Below are 26374 nucleotides of genomic sequence, written 5' to 3'. Positions count from 1 at the left end.
TCAAAGTGCAAACGATTCAGAAACTTTATAGCTCCAGGTTTTCATGTCACAGTTGTCCTTCAAGATGAAACATACAGCTGACTGACATCATTGTGTTTCTGCAGCATCAGTTGGTCCCTGACAAAATAAAACTGAGTTTTGTTTAAAAACTTGGAACAAGACTTGAAACAACGAGGAAACAGCTTTAGTGCAAATACTGATTTTAGTTTTTAACGGGATATTTTGAATCTTCATACAGAGCACAACAACCAGAGAGCTGAGGGATGTCAGTGATCTTGACTCAAACGGCAGTGAAGTTGTTATCAGATTCAGAAGCAAACATCCACTAAGAGACATGAAGAGAAGCCACTGATTTCTGATGGGACCTTAAACTCAACACAGTGCTTTCAGGGTCAAGAGAACTGGAATGTCTGAAAGAAAACCTGCTGTCAGGAAATGTGAAATTTTTCACATTTCCTGATGGTGAGCAGACAGAAAACGACACATTGATGTACAGAGACAATCTGTGGTTTTTATCTTCTGGTTTCCAGTCAGAGAACAACGACTCACACTGACGTCACACCAAACATTCAGTCCGGGTCTGGTTGTAGGAACAATGAAAACGTCCTGAAAGTCTCACTGCAGGGAGGGCTGGGCTGGTTTCTGACCTCTTCTCTGACCCTCTGGATCAGAACATTGCCACGAAGCACCAGTCACACAACGGCAGGTGTTTCAGCAAAAACCTTTCAGACAAAACTAAATATTTAACTCCAAATTAAATATTTAGCTGAAATACTGAGTTAGGAAGCTAAATAAATAGGTCCAAGGTAAACTTAGTTAGCAACCGTAGCTTAGTTTTCTAATAGTGAGGAAAAGGAGGGTGGAGAAGGTCAACCAGCTTTAAGGACAGAGCTGGACCCGATCTCCGAACGAGTCGGAACCATTTCACTGATCTGTGAGGAAAACTCCTTTAACATTCCCTGAAAAGGAAAACGGTCCATGACTCCTGTCTTCATCCGTAAGGAAACAAGGAAAACAAAAAAACAACAAAGTGTTCATTGGTTAAAACAACAGAAGTTGTCTGTAGTTGGAACCGGGTCTCCATGGTGGCTCCACGGGTTTCAGTGACATCAGGTAGATCCAGCGCGCCTCAGGAACCAGGAAGGCGTTTGTGATGATGTGGTTCGGTCTGGTTCAGTCCATCCTCCTGGTTCTGGTGGTGTGAAGGCAGCATCTCCACGTGGTTTCTCTGGAGAACAGACAGGAGATCCAGATGAAGTTCTCCTCATGAAACACCTGGAGACCTGCAGCCAGGAGGAGGACAGCTATCCTGGAGCTAACCTGCAGCTAGCCTGTGGCTGACCAGGAGCTAACATGGAGTTAGCCTGCAGCTTTCCGAGTCCAGACTCAGTATTTCTATGGTAGGAAGTTAAACATCTAACCTGAAGCGGCTCTGAGAATTGTACGTACCTCTCACAACCTCCTGAGTTCAGTTTCCCTGCTGATAGAGAAGAGAGAGAAATCAGAGGAGTTTCAGATTGTTCAGAGTTCTCTTCCTGTTTTCCTTCCTGTGATCCAGTTTTCCCGTTTAGCTGGTCTGGATCTGAATGTCTCCAGGCTTTCTGTAGACTTCCCTCACCAGTCCAGTCCAGTCACCTTCAACTAGAAAGGTCTGGGAAAGTTTCAGGACAGGAGAATAAGAGTCATCATCTACCCAATCCAAGACCAGGTTCAGGACCTGAAAGGTCCATTATTCCTCAGCAGATCATCCACTCTAAGAAAGGTCTTAAGATGACGACTCTGTAGGAATCTCCTTGCTGGAGATAAAAATCATATTTTCTGTCTGACTTATCTCAAGAAGAGTTCAGGAGTTTTTTAAGCCCCTTCTCAAACAGATCTAACCAGTTCTTCATCTCCATTTACAGACCCTGTACGGTTCCTCCCTGTTTTTAGTAATGACCTCAGGAAGGTGCAAGGCGCTGCACCCAAGCGATTTGATTGGCAGCAGACAGATTCATTGATTGGCCCAACACGTTCAAAATGTTTTTCATTTGTGGCAGAGAAAAGACAACGTCAACTGGACTGGGCAACCCATAACAAACTAATATAGCGAGAGATTTCAGAGACACTGGCCGCCCTAAGGTACATCAGCTCAACAACATCAACGGCACGTTGACCGCCTGGCCACATTCCAACATCCACACCCACATAGTGAAGAACCCACAGCCAATGGAGAGCAACCCAACTTGGCTAAAACCAAACCAGACTTTAACCGGCTAGAGTCAGACTTGACAAATCCTCCCAACAAACCCAGCAAAGGGACCAGATGAACCACCCCAGCAGTCATTTTGACTGCTTCTATCCAGGATCTCGATCCGTCACGGTTTACTGCTCAGGAGCTTCTATGAGGGTTGGGGGAAAAGATGGATCAGCAGCAGATCTGAAGCTGGGAGGCGAATCGGTCAAAGTCTAAAGATGAAATTCAGAAAAACCTTCAGAAAGCATGGAACGCTATCAGGACCACCAGCGGATTACGAGCCTGGACCACAGGAAGGGTTGGCTCAGACAAACCGACGTACAGCAGCAGAGTGAGTCAGCTTATCGAAGCGAAACTTCAGGTTGGATCTGGGAGAGTTCTTGTTTTTCAGTTCTGAAAGAGGAAAATGAACGGGGGTCAGTGAGGCGAGGCGCAGGAATCCATACGTGATGAAGGTGGATGCACTGAACCTGTGGGGCTGCGGCAGACGATCAGTGGACAGGAAACCTCCGACGGCGCAGTCTGATACAGATGGAGAAGATCAGGAAGTTTCAGAATGAGATCAGATCCACAGCAGGAAAATTCAAGACTATTCCTGATTCTGAATCCTCATAAGAACACAAATGACCTCTGAACTTTCTTTTCACACCAACCTGAGGACACAGCCATGGAGGCTAACTATGGCTGGACCCAAATATGACCACATGGTGAGTCAGATCCCATCCAGTTTGGTCGTAAAAACAGATTCAGAACCTCTACAAGGTTTTCCTGGGAGAACAGCTTCTGTTCTCCACTCCGACCAGGCCAGGCTGTACTACAGCTACAACCAATCAGCTGAAGGTTACTGATTAGTCTCACCAGGTGAGCGTCGTCAGAGGGAATGCTGAAGCTGCAGGTGCTGGATGTGGATCTGGAAATCTTACTGCTCTCCTTCTTCGGATGAATCCTGAAAACACAGAAACGTTGCTGCTGCTGTTTTGCTCAGATTAAAAACAAAAAGACAGATTAAAGCTCACCTGTCCCGTTGTCCTGCCTCTGGAGAGCTGGGATTGGACGGCAGCTCAGACCTCACCTCCAGCATGGGGTGGAAACAGTCGAAGCTGCGCTGCTCACTGAGGAGGCTGACACAGCAAACAGAGTTTAACCAGAAGAACAACTGAGCCGGTAGCTTCATGCTAAGGATATCTGCTAACAGCTGAGATGAGAAACAACAGAAAAACTAGAGTTAGCCTCAAATATAAACATGGAGTTCCTCTGGGCCACAAGTGAGCATCACTAGCTAAAACAGTAGCTCTAATCCTAAAGCACTAATCATAAATAGTGTCTAATGCTAAAGTGCTTCGTTGAAGCTAATGCTAAGTTGCTAAATCAACATGGTATTCAGCGGAAGCTAATGCTAAAGAACTACACCAAAACAGTATTTAGCTGAAGAAAATGCTATGGTGCTATGTCAACACAGTATTTCGTTGAAGTTAACGTTTTATGGAAAAAAGAGAAAGTGAGGAGAGGAAATGGAACTGCAGTGTGAACATACTTGAATAACTTCAAAATAAGAGCATGAATTTGAAAGTATAAAAAGTAAGAGTCATTTAGCCATTTAGAATTTCCTAGAAAAATTAATTTAGGGGAAGCTAAGTGTGATAAATGATTTTTAAAAGAAGCGCTAAACAGAAAGCTAGTTCTGCTATTAGCGTGTTAGCGGATTAGCAGCTCAGGGTTCTGTTCTAGGCCCTGTTTTCATTTGTTCTGTGTCTCAGATGTCAGGTTCTATAAAATCACTTGCTTTGCAGATGTTGTGACACTTTTCTGACCAAACTGTGTTAAATAATAATAATTAAAAAAAACTCAGTTTTTCACAACATTTATTAGACTTCTGTCAGGTCATCAGAAAGGTCATTGTCGTGGTTACCTCCTGTGGCTGTGTTTGTCTGTCTGGCTGTCGACACTCAGCAGGCGGGGGAACAGGCCTGACCGCCGCTTCACCGGAGACTTCACGTTGCCCTGGCAACAGAAACACAAAAATAATCCAGCTGCTAACAGCTGCTGAAGTGGAACCGGAGCGTTGGACCATTTCTGCTCACCTCAATGCTCAGGTGGGCTAGACCGCCCCCACTCAGACTGGTGGGTAGCCCCGCCCCACCACGCGACATGGTTTCCATGGATACGCTCCGCCCCTTCATCGCTCTCTGAAATGAAACAGCAGAAATATTTAAATAAGATTTTGACCAGCTAAACATTAAACTCCTGAACTGGTTTCCAACAAAGAGTCAGACGATCAAACTGGGATGTTTGTGAGAGTAAAGCTGAAGTGACCTTCATACTGACCTTGATGGACTCCAGCAGTCCTCCGTGGGCGTGGCCATTCTCACCCCGGCCCTCTTCTTCCATCCCCGAGCCCAATCCCAGCATGCACTGGGAGCGTCTGTGCAGCTCGTCCAGCAGGCTGTCCAGCAGGGCGGAGCGGGTCCGCTCCTGAGCAGGAGAGAAATAAAACGAACCAATTCACTCCAGAGAAACCCGACTGCTGGCAGATGCACCGGGAAAATCACGATTTAATCCCAAAACGCTGCGAAATGATTCAGACACAACAAACTGTGTTTGGATCAGGAAACTTTTTCATTCAGCAGCAGAAAAAGAGGAAAGATGATTCAACAAAGGGAAAGCAGATTTAAACTAAGGCCAAAATGTTAGAACATGAAAAATCATTTCAGTTGAAAAACATTTTTGAAACAAAAAATGGTTAAAACTGAAATAAAAAACATATTTTGACACAAACAAACAACAAACTATTTCACAGTGAAAATCAATTTTAAACAAAAAAAAAAAAAAAATTAAACTGAAAAAAAGATTTGAGCCTTAAAAAAAAGTTATTTTCTTTCAGCTTCAAAACTTTTTTAGTTGAAAAAAATTCTGAACAAACTTTATGGCCCTATTTTAGCTCCATAAGACCCCAGTTAAGAGTCTGAACCCTGTCCATACTGTCCAGCAGGCTGGGGGAGACGGCTCCCCCTGCTGGTTACCTCCAGCCGGGCAAAGCGTTCACTCTTGTAGGAGGCCAGCTCCGCGTTGATGAGCTTGGTGAGGAGGAACTGCCTGAACTCCGGACCCTGGAGAAGAAAAACACAGATCAGACCAGTTCGGTTCGTGCGTTAAAACTCGACCCGGTTCGGTCCAGACATTAGAATGTAACCCGGTTCGATGTAAGAACTCGACCCGGTTCTGACTGGATTCCTAGCTCACCTTCCTGAAGACGGCCGGGTTTGGCAGCGGCGGTCCAAATGGTGGGACGTCTTCTCGCGCTGTGACGGAAACCTGCCAGAAGTTGGAGAAGCAGGTTCAGTTCTGGTTCGGTTCTCCTCAACCCAGATGGACTTTGTCGGGTTGGTAGTTGGGTTCAGTGAGACCTCCTACCCTGTAAGTGGCACTGTCCGAGTGCGTCTCCTCCGCCTGCACCAGGATGAAGGCATGCAGGAAGTTAGAGGCGATCATGTCGGGGACGAAGGGCGTGGCCTCTTCCTGGAACACCACCGCCACGATGTCATTTCCTATGTGGCGTTTCCTCTGCAGCTGAGCGACAGAAAGTGACACGGGCAAGGTGTTAGTGACCAACAGGGGGAAGTGCAGTCTTGAAAACACCGAGTTAAACTGAGGAATCTGGGTCCATTTTCAGGTGTTTTTATGTCCCATGAAAATAAACTTTAAAAGTTCAGTTTTATGATTGAACCATTCAGCCTCCCCTCTTCTCATGCTGCCCTGGGCAACTGTCTATATCAAAAGCACTCGGGCAATAACCATAGCTCTGCTGATCAATACCTTTAATTATTGATCAGCAGAAAGAATAACAGTTTCTCTACTCTGAGATGACAGCAACTAAAAGATTTATTTTTAGTTTCTGTAAAAATATTATTTTAGTTTTACTTTGATTAACAAAAAGAAAGAATCTGATAGAAGCTCTAAGTTTAAACCCAAAAACCTTACCTGAATAAACAGAACCAACCAGAACCAACAGAACCAAACGGAACTAACTAAAACCAACCAGAACCAATCAGAACCAAATGGAATCACAGAGATCCATGTTCCTATCATGCTTCCTGTTGTTTTTATTTCCTGAGTTTTCCTGGATTCGCGGCAGTTTTCCGTTCTACCTGCTGCGCGTCTCCCTCGGTGAACGGCAGCTTGGTGGAGACGTGGAACATGACCTCTTGACCTCTGTAGACGGTGTAGACAGAGTGGGACCCTGTCTGGCCGTGGGACACGTCCAGCCCGCCCCGGAACCTGCAGACAGGAGGGCAAGAGCTGACTGGACCGGCCCGGTTCTACCAAGTCCAAAAGGATCAGCTGGTGAACACAACATGACATCGTTAAGTTTTAGTTTTTATTCCTGAAGCTAAAATCCAGAAACTGATGGTTTTCAGTTTGTGGTAAAAATGAAAAAGTTTCATTTTGATAAAAATTACGACAAATATGAAAGTTTAGATTCCTATTAATCCATTTTAATCCCAAATAATCAAATTATTTCTAATAAATGTTTAATATCGAGTTGGTTTTAAAAACCAACAGTTGGCCAGTAACTAGTTTTACTCAAGTAGCTTTAATATAAAGTGTTTCTACTCTGACTTGAGTCAAATTTCCGTGTACTAATTGAAGAACTAACTTGTTTTAACCAAAAAATGACCAGACACATAAACACACCTGCAGTTTATGACAAAGTTTAACAATCTTTATATTGAAAGTAATTATTTATGTGAATTATTTATGTGAATTATTTTCATTTCGGTCCTTAAAATACCAACATTTCCACATAACTGTATATTTTATCTGTCCGATGATGTCATCTCTAAACATTAAATAATTTGTTGATTTGTAGTTTTTCTCTCACCTGACTAATTTCCTGGATGGTTTCTCTTTATCTTTACTCGACTAACTTTGTTATTGTTACTCTGCGCTGACCCGAGATCAGATTTTGCTGCCCTGAACAGAAACTCCACGGTTTGTGTTGTCCATGGTTCAGCTTGTGGCGCTGCTCACCCCTTAAAGTCCTGCAGCTCCACCGTTTCTCCCAGCAGCTGCAAGAACTCGGAGAAAGCCGGAGACTCCTGGTTGTTGGTGAACAGTTCCTCCTCTGACACCTGCACAGGTAACAGCCGTCACAGCCAATCACAGATCACCTCTGCTGCCTCAACCAATCACAGGTCACCTCTGCTGTCACAGCCATTCACAGATCACCTCAGGCTCAACTAGAGGTTATGAGTCAAATGTTTCCTCAGGAGGCAGAAAAACCTACAAAATTGTTTTATTTTTCAATTTTCAGATAATAACTTCTACATTTCTCATGATAAACCACAGAGACAAATACAGTATTTCATTTTGTAACAATAAATCACAAATAAAATAGTAATACAAAAACATAACATATAAAATAAGATTAAAATAATTAAATAATATAAAAAAACAAATAATACTTTATTTTAAGCAAAGAAAACACAAATAAAATATAACAAAAAATAAATAAAATACATTAAATTAAAATAAAATAGAATAGAGATAAAATTCAAATAAAATACTTTGTTGATCCCTTTAACTGTGTGATAAAATAAACTTTGTGTAATGTTGCTACAGTTTGGCATTAAATGTAAAATCATAATTTTTGGTACATTTTCACTCCCTGATGCTTTTATTACTTCCTGTTTCCTCACACATTGTTTTCAGTTTGGAAATTAAAAACAGGACAATTGTGAGCGACAAACCTGAACACAGTAAAAAAACAAAGTAATTTTGTTCAAACAGAATTCATTTGAGTCTCTATATCTGTAGCGCCTCCTGGTGTCTGGGTGGATAAACACACAAACTGTGGGATGAAAATATTTCTGCATGGAGATTCATAAATGAGCTACATAAACTTAATCCTATAAATGATCTGATATAATTTGTTTTTTCAGTTAATAAACATTGAATCTAGAGTTTGGTTAATATTCAGAGTCGGATAGTATTTTTTCCAGTTATTTTGGCGTTAATGAGATCAGCAGCATGGCCAGTTCTGACCTGCCCAAAGCGCTGGTAGACAACGCCGAACTTGAAGGTGTTGTTGACTTCGTGTTCGTCATAGTTGACGATGAGCTGAGACGCCTGCAGGTGGAGAGGACAGCGTCAGCTGGACAAGTCTCAGCAGCAGGAACTGAGAGGAGAACGAGGAGAACGAGCTCACCTTGGGGTAGAGGACCGGACTGAACCGCAGGGAGGCCGCTTCGTCGCACACAAGCTTCAGGACAAACAGGTCACACCGTTAACTTTCATCAGCAATAAACTCCCACAGGTCAGTGTGAAATGCGTCTTGCAGAATGTCTGTTAGCCTCAGAAATGTCTCAAATCAAATGAACCTGGATCATAACGAGATATTCACCTTCTACATTTCTGTCAAAGAAAACAAAAACGAGGCAGTTTTATGTGTCTTACTGTCATTTTATAGCAAAATCAACTAAATATGTTAACTTCAGTTGTTATAAAAATGCTACATATCAAGTATGATTTAAACAAACTTGACTTCCTAATATGAGACCTTCAAATTGGGCCTCTGCTTCTTTAAAAATTCCTGCTCTTTCTGAAGCTCCGCCTCCAGGAAGTCATCCCAACATGGCTCCTCTGTTAACCCTTTAATGTTTTTACCAGCCTTGCTCTGTGCAGTAGCTCCTATAATGAGCTCACCAGATGTTTGCTAATTGCTGCTGGCTAGTCTGAAGGAGCTGAGTGGGGCGGAGCTGCATCTTGAAGGCGGGGCTAGGTCCACCCAGACGTTTTAACATCTGAATGGTTGCCATGGAGATTAAAGGATTTCTTAAACATAAAAGAATCAAAGCAACAGTGCAGGTTTGATTTAATGAGGGAAAAACATTACAATATGAATTTTACATGCTGCCGGCCCTTTAACTGAATTATCTGTCTTTAGTTAGTCTTCAATGCAGAGCTGTGATTTCTAGAGCAGCTCTTAATATTTGAGAGTTTGAGAGAGACTTTGTGTTTTTTTGATGTAAAAGCACTTAGAAATGCCTTGTTACTGAAATATACTATACAAATAAAATTTGATTGATTGATTGATTGATTGATTGATTGATTGATTGATTGATTCAAGCAGTTTTCTTTTTAACCACAGGAACAGGAAGTTGTTTAGAGGAGAACAGGAAGTGAGGTGGGTGGACACCTTGGCCAGCTCCGGAACGCTGGGGATGTCTGGCAGCTCCGACAGAGATAATCTGTGGTAGACGCTTTTCAGACGAGACCTGAAGCAAACACAAGAAACAAACCTGGATCCAGAGGAACAACACTGCTGCTTTTAAAACTTTAACTAGACCCAAAGCAGTTATGAGAGTGTCCAAGGCCCCCTACCTAAAAACAAAAACGCCACAAACTTTAACTGGAGTCACCAGTAGGCTGGGCGATGTGGACCTAAAGTTTTATCACAATAATTTGTGATACAATTGTAACAAACGTGACAATAATAACCATTTATTGCATCTTTTTAGGTGACTATAACACTGTAGCAACTGTAGCTCCACAAACACAAATAGTGCTCTTGAAAAACATTCCTGCTTGTTTCTTTAGGGCACCAGTCACATGATGAAGTGTGATTTGTTTCACTAAACTGCAGACAGTAACTGCATGAAGTCATATTTATTGGTATTTATTGAGACTTTTATTGGACAAACTGCAGAGAAAATAGCAAAACTATCAAACCTGACAATAATGACAGTTAAACATCATTAGTTGGAATTTATTGTCACAACGATAAATCAAAATTCTTATCATGATAAAACATTTATCATGATAAATGACATAATAAATGCCCACCAGTAGTTACAAGCGGTTCCCAGAGGGTCCAAGCCCCTCTTTGAGCTCTGACCCGACCCGGTTCCTGTGTTTACCTGATGATGACGTGCAGGTATTCGTGTTCCTTCTCCTCCTCGTGTCTCACAGACAGCAGCAGGTTTCCCAAACTGCTGACTGAGCAGAAGAAGTTCAGATGTTCCTGAAAGGCAGGAAGACGTTGGAGACCAAAAACTGAAACTGCTGCAAACCACAAAATGTTTTAACACAGATTTAATTCATAAGATATCACAGCTCACCCTGCCCAGGAAGTGCTTCCTGTATGCGCGTGCTGCCTCGTTGATCTCCTCCAGGTGATACCCATAATCCCCTGGGGCAGAACCTTCTGCCTCCCTTATTCCTCTGTCCTCCACCTCCGCACCGCTGCACTGCAGAGAGGAAGGGGGTGGGGCCTCAATGGGTGGAGCATCAGGAGGAGGGGCCTCTGGAGGTGGGGCCTCGGATGGGGGCGGAGCCTCTGAAGGTGGGGTCTCAAAAGGGGGCGGAGCCTCTGAAGGCGGGGCCTTGGAAGAGGGCAGAGCCTCTGCATCTTCTATCCAATAGCCTCCAAACTGCGGCAGGATGACCTGCGGGTACGGCGGCCCCCTCTCCAACACCTGCAGAGTCGACATGTTTCTGTCACACCTGGAGGAAATGCTGAGCTACCTGCTGCTGCGTAGTCATGGCAACGGCTCTACTGTTATTACTACAGCATTGTTGTCATGTTACAGTTTTATATTTTGAATGTTGAGAATAAACTTTTTTACTTTTTAACTGTTTTTATGATATTTCAAGTGTAAGTTCAAAAGTTCAGATGAAATATACGACGGCATGTTAGAGTCAGAGTGGAACGAAAAAACTGGAGTAAATTTCCAACAAAAACCTCAGAAATTTTGAGATTAATATCAGAAACTTTGTAGAACAAAATAGGACATTGCTAAGTTTGAGAAGTTGAACATTTCCTAGAAAAATATTAAAAGTAGAAGAATTCTGACATAAATGTAATAAATTTCTGAGTTTTTCTCGCAAAATTCTTTTGAAGCTCAAAAATTTTAGCTTTTTTCAAGGAAATTTCATTTTTTTTGTGGAAATGTCCTCCTTTCTTTCCCATCTACAATGACCCTAATATGCCTTATATAAATATTAATATGCGATTTGACATGTTTGTTTTCTATGTGGCATAATTTTTTTATGTAGTTATCTTTTGCATAGTTTTTTAGCACATGTGAAAGATTCACAATTGAAATCAATAGTTCATGTGCAATATCAATCTGTTTATCTTTGTCTTGTTATTTGGGATAATAGTTATGTTTTGTACACTCAGATTCCTAGACTCATAAATAAATGGTAAATATTGTGAACATTTGAAATACCAATTCACAACTTCATGATTTTTTTTTCATAAAATCTCAAAATAAAGTCAGTTTTTGTCATTTTCTTCATTTAAACAGCTGAATCAGCTAAAATGTTGGACAGTAAAGTTTAACCTCTCCTGGGAAAATGAACCAAATCTCACATTTTACAGCCATAATAACAAAATGCGTCCAAACTGTAATTTTAGCTTTGATAGAAAAAATTCAGCCCAGATATTTTTGGAAACCATCAGAATATTAATAAAATGGGTGAAACCGTCCCGGCTGCCTCAAACTGCTGGCAGGAATCAAACTCACAACCTCTGGACTGGAGGACAGAGACGTTTGAGTCTCACCTCTTCGATCCTGGGATAAGGAATGTAATCGTCCTGAAACAGAGACAGAGGAGGTTTCAAACATGGCCGACATCACATCTGCAACATCACAGCTTCAGTTTCACTTCCTGTAAACGTCTGACTGAATCCACAGGTTCACTTTTACTAAACCAAAGACGATTAGATGTTAAACTGAAGGAAGCAACAAATCCACAGCAACAGAGAGGACATGCAACTTGGGTTGCCGAGGATGATGATGATTGATGATGATGATGATGATGATGATGATGATGATGAAGGTGATGATGGTGAAGGTGAAGATCGGAGTGACTTCCTGTCAGGAACAGAGACTTCCTGCTGATCAGACGCTCGTGGTTTTACATCAACATGGAAAAAAACGTGGGACATGAGCTGGACGGACGTGAGGACAGATGGATGGACGGATGGATGGAGGGACGTGAGGACAGATGGATGGACAGATGGATGGAGGGACGTGAGGACAGATATCAGGACAGGAATCAGGACGGACATGAGGACAGATGGATGGACAGGTAGGTGGACGGACGTGCCTTCTGTCTCAGAGGGATTGTCTTCATCTCAGCAGCTTCTGGTACTTGCTGCTCCGCAGTTGGGAGAGAAAACAGGACGAAATTATTCTGATGAGCCAATAAAAACATTTTATTCAGAGTCGGAACCAAAACCCAGCAGAACTCTGTATTTCAGTCCAAGTGAGACATCTGTTGTTTGTCCAGAAGACTCGTCTGGTTTTCCGTCTCTCGCTGTCCAACTGGACCAAGTCGCTCTCCGCTCCTCCGTCTCTCTGCTGTGCAGCATCTCTGCCCTCCTCTTCCTCACCTGGCCTTTAATTTGTTTTATTGTTTTGATGAAAAATGCTAGATTGATCCTGGAGATATTGATCTATGATTGCTGCTGATCCGATGATCCCACAGCATGATGCTGCCTCCTCCCATCAGATCTCCTTTATTCAACAAACAAAACTTAAAGGCTCCACTTCCTCCTAACTTCAGTTTTTTTTTCTCTCATTTCTTCTTCTGCAGATAATTTCTGATGTTTCATAAAGTCTCCTCATCCTGCCTGCGTCTCGGCTCATTTAACAGAACCGTCAGAGGAATCCATGCGAATTAAAGTTTTACCTCCATCTTGTCCATCATGTCGAAGAAATGAGCCGACTGCAGACAGAAACAGATAAACCAGTTCAGTGTCAGCAGAAACGCTTTGATATGTTTAAACTATTTAGGAATCACTGGGAATGAAACTGGAGGAAGTAACATTTGAACCGAATGAGAACAGAACCGGGTTTGCAGCCCTGTGTTTCTGTTGCTTGTCAACAAGAACAAATTGGGGAAGGAAGGACGGATTTTTATCCGTTATGATTTCAAGATGAGATTAAAGCTGCTGATTCTACTGGACCTGGACTGATGACATCACAAGAGGCACAAGAATGGGCTGACCAGGTGGCGCTAATGAGCAACATGGTGGACATGTCACTGTTCACAGATCTGAACAGGTACTGAGAAGCTTTGGTGATACAAAAGGGTAAATGTTAGGTTTGACCTCTGACCCAAGATGGATACTGGATGGAGGAAACTGGTCGCAAACCTTTAGCAAAATGCTAGCAACTTGTTAGCTACATGTTAGCAAACTGGTAGCAAATTCACGTTAGTGACTTTTAGTCAAAATGTGACTGGTGACAAATCTAGTAATTTGTGTTATCAGACATCAGCTGAACTGCTGTAACCAATAATTCAACTGCAGTAGCCACCATTCAACCCAAAGAGGGCAGCACTGAGACAGTTTCAGGCTAATGTTGCAGAATTTAACAAATTTACACTAAAATGTCACAGTTTGCTCAGAAACATAAAGATAGTACCTTTGTGAACTGATTTCTACAGGTTATCAGCAAAATAAGATGATTTGGTTTGTATACATTTGGCTTATATAAACATGTGGCTGTAAAAATCTGTCCATTGTTTATAGAAACAGCTCGAAGTGTTTCTATGAATCCAAGCAGAATCCCTTGGGTTTATTCCTCTAATGGAGGAATACGAACCAAACATCCAAATAAAGAGGAAAATACTGATGGGCGTGGAGTCTGATCAGCTGCTTCCTGTGATGTCATCAGAGGTGTGATGTCACCTCTGATGACAGACCTGTAGGTTTCATCTGGAATAACAGATCTAACAGAGAAACAGGCAGACTGACTCTGAGCCTGAGCGGCGTCTGGAGGGAGCAGCAGGTGTTACCTTCATGGTGGGTGGCGCCGTGCGGGGAGGCGACGGGGGGCGGTCCTCCACCGGGACATTAGGGAGGGTCAGCTGGTCCTGCTTACTGCAACACAGGAAACCATCATCAGAGCCGCGACTTCATCAGCAGAGAACCGGGAGGAGCCGAGGATGATGACGAGCTGGCTGGAGACGAAGGTCAACCTGACCTCTGATGAGCAGGCTGAGCTCTGAGGAGCTGTCTGACCTCTGACCTCTGAGGAGCTGTCTGACCTCTGAGGCGCCGTCTGATCACGTCTCAGGTGCAAGTCGTCAGACTCATCAGTGAATCATCGCTTGACCTTGGTAGCGATGAGTCATGATTCAGACTCTGATCAGGCTGGATTCTGATGAGTCATGGTTAGAGCTGAACTCGTTTTTACCACAGCTCTGACTCATGGCGACAGACCGGACCCAGCTGGTTCTGGTTCTGGTGCCGACTCCAGGTCATAACCTCCATGCAGAGTCAGTTCCTCTCAGTGTGAAACACATGGACTGACCCCTGGGGGTCAGAGGTCAGCCTCTGCTGCAGGGCGGAGTTGGGAGGAGCTAAAGTTTCATGTTTGGACCTTCTGACCCGTCTGAAAACTGACGACTCATCCTGGCCTAACAGAACCTTGAAGAACCCAGACAGAACAACAGGAGGCGTTACAGACTAAAAATCAGCCAAATCCAGATGGAGGCGACCGCTAGCTAAAAAGCTAGCTACGCTAACCCTAAAGCACTAATCATATACATTAGCCCTGCTAACGTGCTATACCAACATGGAGCTTAGCAGAAGCTAATGCTAAAGTGGTAATTTCAACCATCTGTCAATAACACATGTGCTACAACATAGCATGCCACCCCCTATGTGACTAAACATGTCATTGCACTTCTTCCTGTACTGTTTGGGCCACAGGAAGTGATTCTTTGGACCTTTCATTCTTGGTTTCAGTTTTATTGTTGTTGAGTTTTGCTAACTCTTAGCCTAATTGGTCATAGTTATGCTTTGGTCAGAAAACACACAGAACAAAGGTAGGTTTTAATTGTTTTACCTCATTCCTTCATGTGTTGTATACTTCTCATTTGCTCAATAAACCGAACATGAGAAGAGGAAACAGAACTTCACCAACTTCAAAATAAGAGCATGAACATAAACGTCTACTATACCACTTGAATTCTTAACAGTCGATAACCAAAAGCTCAGAACAGTTTAGAAAACAACAAAGTAAATTAGCGCTTTAGAATTCATCTGGAAACATTTAGAGAAAGCTAAATGCGCTAAACATTTAAAAATTTTGCTACTAGCGGATTAGCATAAATGTGCCTGTTCAGATCAGAACCATGGTCTCATCCTCAAATATCTGGACCTGATCTGATCACTGCTGCAGCTCTGATATCTTAAACCCAATCAGAACCAGGAAGAACCTCCTTCCTGTTGAACCTTTCCAGAAACTTCTGCTGTTTCACTTCCTTCTCTCTGCCTCTTAAGGCTGAACAGTTTGTGTTCATGTTGTTCCTGCTGTCTGACCGAGGGCTGCAGGTTCGACTGGCTCCAGCTCTGCACAGCAAACACAAAGGTCACCAGGAGGTGGGAAGGGACAGACGGACCCTGGTGGGAGAGAAAAGGTCACCCAGTGAGGCGCCGTGGCATTTGGACCTGATCTCAGCTGGGGAACAACACCGAGGTCTGGTTTGGGTCCAACAGCTGGAATAACTAAAGATAGCTTATCCATTGCTAATGCTAGCCTATGACAGGCTAATGCTAGGCAATCCAAGGCTAATGCCAGCCTACCAAATATTAAAGCTAGCCTATCTGTGCTGATGTGCAGCAGTGGAAGAAGGCAGTCCAGTGGTTGACCAGACTAGGCATGCTAGCCTCTAGCCTCCAAAGCTAACAGTAGCTAGTGCTGTGATTCTCTTGCCAGCGCCAGTTGCTCCATTAGCAAATGTTTTTCCTCCATGCTGAGAGGAAACCTGATCCTGTTGCTGAACAGCTGAAGGTGAATGAATTAGTTTCCGTTAGTGAATGTTTCCTGCAGAGCTCAAGGAGAAGATCAGAAATGCTCATTAAAGTTTAACCCTGGAGATCCTCCTGCTTCCTCTCACTCCAGTTGGCAGGTCAAAGGTCAGCTGGAGAAATGAAGTGGGCTAATACCTACTAATGATGTTCTACTTTAAGATAATTGGGGGCTTGACTCGTCTTAATAAGCTAATTTAGATCAAACTGAAGTAGGGAATTAATTTTGAATCTGGAGGTCTGTTCAAGTAAAACTCATCAAGCCTGAAAAGACAAAAATAAAATATTGGAAATATTGTGATTAACTGGCAGACAGGATGGAGCAGAACATGGACTCAGATCTTCCAGGAAGGTTTTAAAAGCAGAATCAGTTCAGTTTTAAACCAAAGTGGAGAAATGTGACAGATGAGAAGCGACGGCGCCTGTGAGGAACCTGCAGCGATGCTTCATGACTGCTGCAACACACTGACAGCAGATCAGAAAACCTGCAGCTGCTTAGAGGAGAAAAACCATCTGAGTGGAAACATTTCAGCCCAAACGACCTTCTGACAGACAGAGCCTCCCGAAAATAACAGGGTTACTGGCGGACTGTAACACACCCCTCTGATCTGCCTGGAGATTGATACCAATCCACCTTCATCAGAACCACATCACCTCCAGCTGGACTCATCGTCCAACGACAGAGCAGCAGAACCATGCAGCTTTAAAGGTAAAGTATCATGATTTTTTTTATGTATAGTGCCATTTTATAGTACAGTCCAGTGACTGTTAGCTTCAGACGTTATGAAAATGCTGTATATACCAAACATGATTTCAAACAAATTTGACCTCACATCATATCATATTTAATGCCTTGAAATTGGTCTCTGTCTCTTTAAAATATAACTAAACTCCCTGAGGAAAGGTTTCAGCAAAGTGGGCGGAGCCAAGAGACCCAGAGGGGCGTGGTCGGAACCAGAAAGGACCTGTTGCCAAATCATCCACTTTGTTGTTATATTTAGCAACTTTTCAGGCCCTCTAGAGACTTGTTCTGTAGCTGGAGGAAGAACTGAGATGGTTTTAGGCAAAATATTGCAGAAATAAACTAATTTTACATACCTAATTACCTATTTCTAATGCCAGTCTACCCAAGGCTAAATTTAAGATAGAACATTGAATTTGGACAGTTTGTCAGCAAAAAAGTTAAGTTTCATTTTAAGAACCTTCTTCTCTTTCTGACACTCCGCCATCAGAACAATGATCCTCCACAATTGTTGAGGATTTGACCTCTGTTGCTGGATTTTCTTAACTGATCACGATAGGGCTTCGGTCAGAAAGCAGGCTGGTCATCAGGGTGTTTAAATGGTTTACTGAAGAATTACTGACAGGACGGTGCAAATAAATTGAAGCAGTTTCTGAAAATACAATAATAATACAGATTCAAATTACCATTTAAAAATTAACATAAGTGAGCAAACAAACTTTAAATATCAGCATTAATTCCTTTCTAAAGCACTGTTTAAATTTGAATGATGCAGAACAACACCTGGAATCAGTCTATTTCCAACTGCCCAAATCTCAAGACCAACAGTCAAATACAAATATAGTTTCAACACTAAATTCCAACCATTAAGAGCAAAACAAACATTCATAAACTATAGAACACACTTGTAACTAAATAAGTGCTGTCAGAAGTGACAACCAACATCCACCTATTCATGACACATGACTAACACCACAACTTACATCGTCAATGACTGCGGCACCAGTCTCAACAGTAAACAACAAACAGATCAACTGAACGTCAAGAAGAAGAAATAAACGGAACAAACCTCCTTCCAATAAAGGGAACCACTTCAAAATAAAAGCATAGACATGAGTCATTGAAGTACTTGAAGAATTAATAACAACAATGTTGTTTACACCAGATTCATGGCAGACAGGATGGAGCAGAACAGTTCTTCGTTGCATTGAACTAAGAAGTTCCACCAGCTGTGTGCCAAATGCTGCTGTCGCTAGTCTGTGGGAGCAGATCAAACCTCGGGCTTTAGCTGAAATCGTTACGCCGGTCAACTGAACAAAGGAACAACAACCCAGCATGGCAGCAGAAAGGTCTTAAACCCAGCAGATGATTTTATTCTGATCTGACTGGAAACCAGAGACGCTCTGTCTCCATTATCAGAGTGAAGTTTAATGTTGCTTTATGACTGCGGTCTCTCTGTTGTGGCAGTAAGAGTGAATGATCAGCTCAAAGGTCTGCAGATGTTAAAGGAAGATATGAACAAAGCAGCAACACACAACGCTCTGCCATCTTCCTCTCTGCATTGACAACGTATGCTGGGTTCCCCAAACTGATGTTAACTCTCAGCAAAACACCAACATGTGGAGAAACAAGTTCAAACCTTGAGCAACATGAGCCCTTCTCCTGGCTCTGCAGACTGAGGTCATTCTGACTGCTCAGAACTCCAGAAAACATAAACATATGTACATTACTGCTGCTGTCGCTGACAGAACGGCACTGATGAAAACAACACGAGCTTCTGAAGCAGAAGCCACCCTCGCTGCAGGAGACGTGTCGGTCGGCAGAGAAACACGACTCAGCAGCGACCGCATGGAGCGGACCAGACAGATGGCAGCGCAGCCTCTTGCTGCCACCACTTTGGTGTTTTTTATAGAACAGCTCCTAACAACGCAGGCATAGGACACACAGCGACCACAGGGGGCGCCACTCAAACTGGAATGGGGATTGTAACTTTCTCAGGAGAAAATTTTATGTTCCAACAAGAAATAAACACCTGAGAGCATCTTGTCCCAACAAACCTTAATGTTTTTATTTTAGTTTCTGGAGTTTGTCACTGGATTCCCTGAGAGCAGAATGATTCAAACGATTCAAACGATTCAAATGATTCAAAAGATTCAAAAGATTCAAAAGATTGAAATGATTCACTGTCATTATTACTGGGGAGAAGAAAAACACTGTAAACAGCAGCAGGGGAGAAGGAACGCTGCTGCTTCCAAACAGACGGACACAAACGATACGCATAACACACACACTAACACAAAACACACACACACACATTAACATAACACACACACTAACACAAAACACACACACACATTAACATAACACACACAGTAACACACAGTCTGGTCCAGGTCTCAATCCGTCCACTAACGTCCTCGCTTTGCTTGATGTCCTCTGTCCCACAACTTGACATAAAGACCAACTCTGAGCCAATCAGCAGGCTCCGTCTGATTTAAGGAGACGTGACCCGACTAGTGAGCAGCAGCACAGATTCCTGCTCTTTAAGGTGGAAATGAGTTTTTATCTGATTCAGTGAAACGTTTCAAATTCTGGTCTCTGTGAAGCTGTCAACATGTTGCTGTCTCTGTTTACCTTCAGGGGACACAACTACCCTCAGCTGTCCACTCAGAGGACACACACACACACACGCACACACGCATGCAAACGCTTCACACTAATGGACCTGCAGCCTGCCGATCCACTGCAGAAACAACGTAAACAAACGTGAGTAGATGGAGGAAATGTGAGACTCACCACTGGCGGTGTGGCATCGCAGTGTTGCTGTCGGTTACTGAGCATCTCACTGAGATCTAACAGAGCAGCACTGCTCCTCCTCCTCCTCCTCTTCCTCCTCCTTTTCCTCTCTGCCGTAATGTCAGGGACCAACAGGATTACGGAGCCGTAATCAGTCAGAGGAAGGCAGATGGAGGAAAAATGGAAAACTGACGGGAGAGGGGGAGGAAGAGGAGGATGAAGCTGTCACTAATTTATGTTATGGCTCCAACTGAAAGCTAGTGGTGGTCTGTTAAAAAAACAGGAAGGGACTGAAATAATTTTCTGTTTGCTTCTATATTTAACATTTATATTTATTTATGTTTGTTTTTGACAGATTAAATGTGTTTGTAATTTTTTCCTCTGATATCAACCAAAATGTGATTTTATTGATTTATTAATTTTGATGAATATTAATTTATTTTTATTTATTTTTGGTCAGTGTTTACTTTTGTATTTTTATTAGATTTGTATTTATTTCACTTTATGAAATAATGTATTAGTTATGTAAGTTAAGCTTACTTCTACTTTTTTCATTTATTCACTTCATTTTCTTTCTCTTGGTATTTATTGATGTATTTATTTCTTCTATATTTACATTGTCAGAACACAAATATTGTCTGAGCAAAGTGCTGTGAAATTAAACAAATACAAATTCAGTTTGCTATTTTTTCCACAATAAATTTAAATAAGTCTGAGATATTGCTGTTCGAATACATTAGCCGATTATTTTTAACATATCTACAAACATTAGTAATGAGCCAGTTTACTGACCTAATAGTTTATTGATTAATCTGCTCCATATTTATCTGATTTATGGTGATTAGCAGCATTTTTAGCTTTTATGCTAGCATGCTAGCAACTTCCCAGCAGTGCTGTGTCTCTGCAGACCAGAGGTGGCGCTAGACTTTTGGTTGTCAGTCATTTTGACAGACGGCGTAAAAAAAGATATAATTTATTTGTCCCCGTCAGTATTTAAATGTTAATAATAACGGCACATTAAGTCTGAGCAGAACGTCTTCATCCTGCGGCCTGGGCCCAGTGATGAAGAGGACGAGGATCTTCATCAGTCTGACCCAGAGCGGCTCCCAGCAGGTTCTGGTGGACAGAAAGGAGAGAGCGCTGCAGGAGGTCGCTGACCTTCCCCTCAGACACGTCGCTCTGCTCTCACACGGCGCAGCGACCAGAGCTTCCTCCGTCTGCTTCCCACTTCTGGGAAAAAAAGCTTAAAATACGGATCATGACGAGCTGCACAAGTGCAGATAATAAGGTCACCACGGCAAAAGCGACGCAACCACCTGAACACCTGAAGATAAGATCCTGAAGAAAAACTGTTGGCTTCAAACCAGGAAGAAAACATGAAGCCTGGAACCAGAAGACAGGAAGTAGGAAGGTCCAATAAGGACACTGCTTCCTGTTCTGAGGGAGGATGGATGGATGGGCTGACCCCTGACCTGCAGTGACCCCACTCCCCCTTTCTCCTGATGGACCCATGAACACTCAGCTCCTGGTTCGGTCTGGATCATCCTTAAAGGACCGGACGGTCCTGAACTGGATCAGTTATGTTGAAGGAGGGTTTCTGTCTGTGTATCTTTCCTGAGGATAGACGGTTCTGCTGTTGGTCGGGTCCCTGAGTGCTTTCGGTTCTTTACAGATGAGGATTCATTCCAGGGGTCAAACTGAGCAGAACCGAGGACATGGAACGTCCGCCGTAGAGGCTCCAGCACAGAGCCTCTATGGGGGGAACGCCAGCATAGAAAGGAGTAGATCTGAATGACTGGACCAACCAAGGCTGTCGTGGACCTGATGGAGTCCAGGTACTGTCACTTCCTGTTAGCATGTGGTCGGTGTTGAAGCTGGAGATGTAAACCAGGCGTATGCTGGTACTCACCGGGCTCTCAGCGCGCTGACTGTCGACTTATCAATCCTGCAGAGACACAGAGAGGAGCAGACGTTAATGGACGCCGCTCTCGTCCGGTTCTGATAACGGGCGGCGCAGAACAACATCTCCAAGGAGGAGGAGGAGATTTACGGCCACGTTCTCCATTAACCCAGGTAACCTGAGAGGGAGGTGTGAGCCCAGAGCTTCACAGCAATAAAACACCCGTTTATTACAGCGCCGCCACGGCGATGCCTCACACATCAGCTTCTGGACTGAAGGAGGAAGGCGCCATAAAACACCGGAGTTAAGGAACCGAACAGCGTGGGACGGATGTTTGTTTCTGGCCATGAAATGTAAAAAACAACAGGCATCTTTAAAACGGTTCTTCTGTTTGATCATCCACACATATTTAAGCTTAAACTCATTGAACCCCAAGTGAACTTTTATTTTTCAAGGATGCAGAAGCTACAAAACGTTAGACTGGTGAATTAACAACATGAAACCTTTTTAAAGTTGATTTTTGTTGGAAATATTTCTGTATTAGAGGGAAAGTTTTGTTTGCTGAAGCTTCTCGTCCTCCGCTAGCAGCAAGAATTTGCAGAAAGAATGACTGAGGATCAGTTTCTCGTTTCTATGGATACGACGACATATTAAAGCGCTAAGCTGAAAATAATGTGAAAATAACAAAACTTTATTTGAGACATAAATTTATTGGGTGTTTATGTGATGTCCTAGACGTTGCTTTGCTAGTCGTAGTGTCTTCTGCTAATGTTAGCGCTGTGTGCTAGCTGTTAGGTCCTTTAGGACAGACCTGTACGGAGTGTTTTGAATATTGTTACTACATTAACAGTTTGACAGTGTTTTATCTGTAGGGTAGGAGTTTATAAGTTCTCACTTCTTCCTACCCCATTTTGAGCATGATATGTTAACTGAAACAAAAAATCTGTATTTTCTCTTCTTTTTTATGCACTTCTTGTTACTGTGCACTATTTCATTTTTATATTTGTATCATGTTCGAATAAAATTTCATTTCATTTCATTTCTGTTCTGATCCAAACGCTTTCAGTGACGTTCTTGGCGCTAGCGTTAGCTAACTCGCTAACTATCCTGAGGCCTGGATGGACAAGTCCAACGTTGTTCACGACTTTTAATCAGGTTAGGAATAAAAAGTTTCTGCAATGTGAGATAATCGTACCTCTGCTATCAAACTACCAAAATGGCCGAACGACCAGTCACAGTGGGACTCTCTGTGACCTGTAGGGGTGCACCAAAGTGACGGCACAAAAACAAGGAGCCTAACTAAGAACTCGGACCAAAACACAGCTTTATATAGACCACATCTGGATGAACAGGAATCTAACAGCATGGTATTTCAACCTTTAATATTACATGAAAGCAGTTCTCAGTATTTACAGCAGGGGATCAGTTCTGATCTGGGGAGTATTAAAACCAAACCAGAACCCCAGCCGAACCCAAACTGAGGCTTCTGGGAAAATAATGTCAGTTTTCTGCCACTGTCTCTTCCTGCGTTGATATTTATAGGCTTCAGTTTCTGAAGGCTTTACATGTCGTGGTGATGTTTTGCTTCTTCGCTTTGTTTCTTAGAACAAAACAGGAACCAGTGGATGAAGAACCTTCGCTGAGTCGACACTTTGTGGCTGAATGGAAAGGAGTGAGCGGCCGCTGGCGGCTGTAAACTGCTCCTCCTGCATTATTAAAGACAAAAACTATCAGCCGGCTCTGTCTAAGCGTTGGATGGATGGATGAAAATATGGAGAGAAATTAACATCTGATTCCTCAAACAAGTTGAAATCAGGTGAAGATGAGGGAGGAAGTTTTTTGGAAGGAGGAAGGTGAGGGAGCGTGGATGATGCTGCAGGATTCAGCGATGTGTGTCCTGATCCCATTTCTGACAGATCGACTGAACCAACAGGATTTACATTCCTGGCCGCTGCTGCTCTCCTCTCATCTAGAACCAGACACGGGTCGCTCTGCTGACGGCTCACAGGAAACCCAAAGAGTGACGGCGAACAGAGGTGGAAGCAGCTGCAGCATCAAGAGACGCTGCAGGCTGACAGAGCAGAGATGCTGAAGTTCAGGCAGACGGAGGGAAGGTTCCCCGTTTAAAGATGGAGAACCAGGAAGAACCCTGGTTCTGTCGTCAGTCAGACGATAAATCACACTGAGATTATTCATTTAAACACCTACAGTTCGATAAACTCGGTTCGATTTGGACCTAGAAAATCTGGCGTTTAGTTAAAATGTTTTCCCTGTGTTTTTTTCTCTCTCTCTGGCTTCCCTCCTCACTCCATCAACACGATTAAATCAGGAAGGTCCAGAGTCTCTGGTTCAACAAGTGGGTCGTTAGCAGGACTCAGCAGAACGCTACCCGGGTTTCTATCAACCTTTTTTATGCTCATTTTGATGCATCGCATTAGAAACTGTTGATGGGATTTGAAATTATATCCTCAATCCGGAAAAGAGTTAACGCTCTAAAGAGGAGATGGAAAATATTTACCAAATAAGTTCTGCCGTAGCAAATGCCACCCTCTACTGGTGGGTCTGTGCCTTACCAGAGGCACCAGACTCAGAAAAACCTCCATCATGACGGAGTGAACTCTATATGCTCCATGCTAGTTAGCAACATCTACTTCCTCTTTATCACAGCCATGCAAAGCGTCAACATCTGACAAAGTGACGCTTTGCGTAGCCTGGTTGATTCACTCCAAGATGGAAACACGACAAATTCACATTTTCTTTTTTTTAAAAGGTTTGCTCAAATGAACTCACTTTGGACACTAATGGGCTTAATGGTCTCTATAAAGGGGGTGAAAACTTTTCCACATAGATCCAGGTTGGTTTGAACAGCTGCTGTCCCTGAGGAAGTGAAGATTAAATTAAATTTCTCTGCTTAGCTTCCCTGGCCGGCTCTTAGGATCGATTTAACCTCTCAGGTTTGATTATCAGGACTCCTCATCAGCTCTGGGGCATCTGTGCTGATGTTTATCTAGGGAATCCTCTGGCTCTGATTTGTCTTTTTACAGTCTTTATAATCCAGCTCTAACAGGATCTGAGTTGTTACTGAAGGAACCTTTCTGGGTGGTAACTGGTCAACTTTAAGCTCAATAATAAATGTCTGAATAAAATGTAACAACAAAATCTACAAACTCCTACTTTTCTAACTTCTTGCAGCAGCCGGTTGTGCTGCAGCACGAGTTTAAATGTTCAGATTCAGTTTCTTCCCGAACTGAATTGTTGTATTTTTATGCATTTTGATGTACTGTTTGCTCCATGGATGTCACTTAACACACATGGATTTAACCCATCACTGCAGGATTTGAACTGAAATAATGCAACAGTCTCAGGCTATGGCGCACTAACAAGGATTCACTCACATCGGCATGCTGGATGCATGAAACTGAAAGTGACGTCTTGTGATTTGGCTAATTATTATCTGATCAGTAAGGGGCAGAACATTGTACAAATGATCTAGTACAAATATCTTAGAATGCCTTAAATAAGACAAAAATAACTTAGAAATAATTTTGCAGCATGACATAGAAACTTATGTCATTAATGATTAAATACTGATAAAAAGTACTAGTTAGACTTTTATATTTTCACTTGTAACCTGGGAAAAACATGTTTTTTACAATTTTTTTTTGCTTATTTGAAGAATTTGTGGAAAATTCTTGGAATTTTTTTTTCTTGTTGCTTTTCTTAAATATTCAAATGAAAAAGCAGCTTGGGAAACTGTTATACTTCGATACATTGATAATATACACATTATTGGTTGAGGTTTGCAAATCAGCCAATCCAGGAAGATCATTTATTTTCCTTGTTGCTTATTGGCTGAAGTCCGAACAAGACATTAGCTTGTTCTGTAGCGCTAAGATGGTTTCCACTGAGAGTATTAATATGAAGGTGAATTTGGTGTTAGAAATGTTAAAATAAATAGTTCAAAGTGTTTTTAGAGGAGGTCTGAAGTATTCCTGAGGTTCACTGTATATTCAATCCCAGGTGGTTTGTTGTTAATTAAACCAGTGGAAAAAGAAACAAGATGGCGACAAGATTTTTTTAACAGTACGACGTTTTGTGAATTATGCAAAATAAATAAACTAAATAGGATCCAGTGAGTTTAGATTAGAGGTTTTCCATTGAGACGTTCCTGACTGACGCTGTTTGTCTTTAACTGTGTTGGTTCTTTAATCAATATTTAAATTTCTCCATCTGTAAAACATTAGCATCTGAGTTAATATTTATGTGAACTAATTTTACCTTAAATACACAATAAACACTCTCTAGATTCTATCATTAACGTTTTCTAGCCGGTCCTGGTTTTGCTCGCCTGCTGGGCTCTTTGTGTCGAAACAAACCCGTTTAGGTTCCTGACAGCAGAAAGTTGCTGATTAACTGCAGCCCAGCAGAACCGCGTCCAACCAGAAAAGAAGTAGTTGGGAAAAGGGATTTAAGCTGCTTCATTTACGGATCTTGCTGAAACTGTGATGTCATAGTGATGTCACTGCCATGCAGATGAGGCAATCAGCCTGAAAAGCATTGAAAGTGTGAACATTTTAGATCATTTTTGCCCCGTCTGGAACAATGAAACAAGCTGAGGCTCACCATCCGAAGCCGCCGAAGGACACGCTCCTCTTCCTCCGCAGCATGGTTCCTCCTCCTCCTCTTCCTCCTTTGTCTCCTCTTATTGTGTCGGATCCTCCGGCTCTCCTCGCCGCCGCCTCATCTCTCCTCCTATAAATACTCTCATCCCGGCCACACGCTCCTCCGCCTCCTCCCTCTGCGTCTTCCTCCTCCCGTTAATGTTTCCCTCTTCCTCCTCCTCTTCCTCTCATACTTCGGTTGGCAGCACAC

The 26374-nt window shown here is 42.7% G+C and overlaps 1 protein-coding gene across 4 annotated transcripts; it reads right to left on the bottom strand.

The window, feature by feature from the left end:
* Window positions 1-26374, bottom strand: LOC103129740 (rap1 GTPase-activating protein 2-like). 4 transcript variants are annotated; one of them, XM_016665353.1, is made up of 25 exons: window positions 26126-26374; window positions 21512-21547; window positions 14045-14129; window positions 12935-12970; window positions 12350-12397; window positions 11802-11834; window positions 10354-10710; window positions 10153-10256; window positions 9432-9510; window positions 8442-8495; window positions 8279-8362; window positions 7265-7365; window positions 6382-6511; window positions 5648-5803; window positions 5477-5548; window positions 5257-5343; window positions 4562-4708; window positions 4318-4422; window positions 4146-4237; window positions 3253-3357; window positions 3095-3182; window positions 2707-2758; window positions 2559-2629; window positions 1450-1480; window positions 1-1228 (listed from the first exon to the last, which is right to left on the bottom strand). In XM_016665353.1, the coding sequence occupies exons 1-24, from the start codon at window positions 26167-26169 to the stop codon at window positions 1469-1471; spliced, it is 2178 nt and encodes a 725-aa protein (XP_016520839.1). In that variant the 5' UTR covers window positions 26170-26374; the 3' UTR covers window positions 1-1228; window positions 1450-1468. The 4 variants fall into 4 exon arrangements, with proteins under 4 accessions (XP_016520839.1, XP_007540984.1, XP_007540985.1 ...); XM_007540922.2 differs by lacking the exon at window positions 26126-26374 and having other exon boundaries at window positions 21512-21642; XM_007540923.2 differs by lacking the exon at window positions 26126-26374 and having other exon boundaries at window positions 1450-1477; window positions 21512-21627.

The sequence above is a fragment of the Poecilia formosa genome, unplaced genomic scaffold, assembly GCF_000485575.1.
Source record: "Poecilia formosa unplaced genomic scaffold, Poecilia_formosa-5.1.2 Scaffold574, whole genome shotgun sequence".
In the NCBI taxonomy this organism is placed as follows: Eukaryota; Metazoa; Chordata; class Actinopteri; order Cyprinodontiformes; family Poeciliidae; genus Poecilia; species Poecilia formosa.
This window is presented reverse-complemented; position numbering and strand designations above follow the sequence as displayed.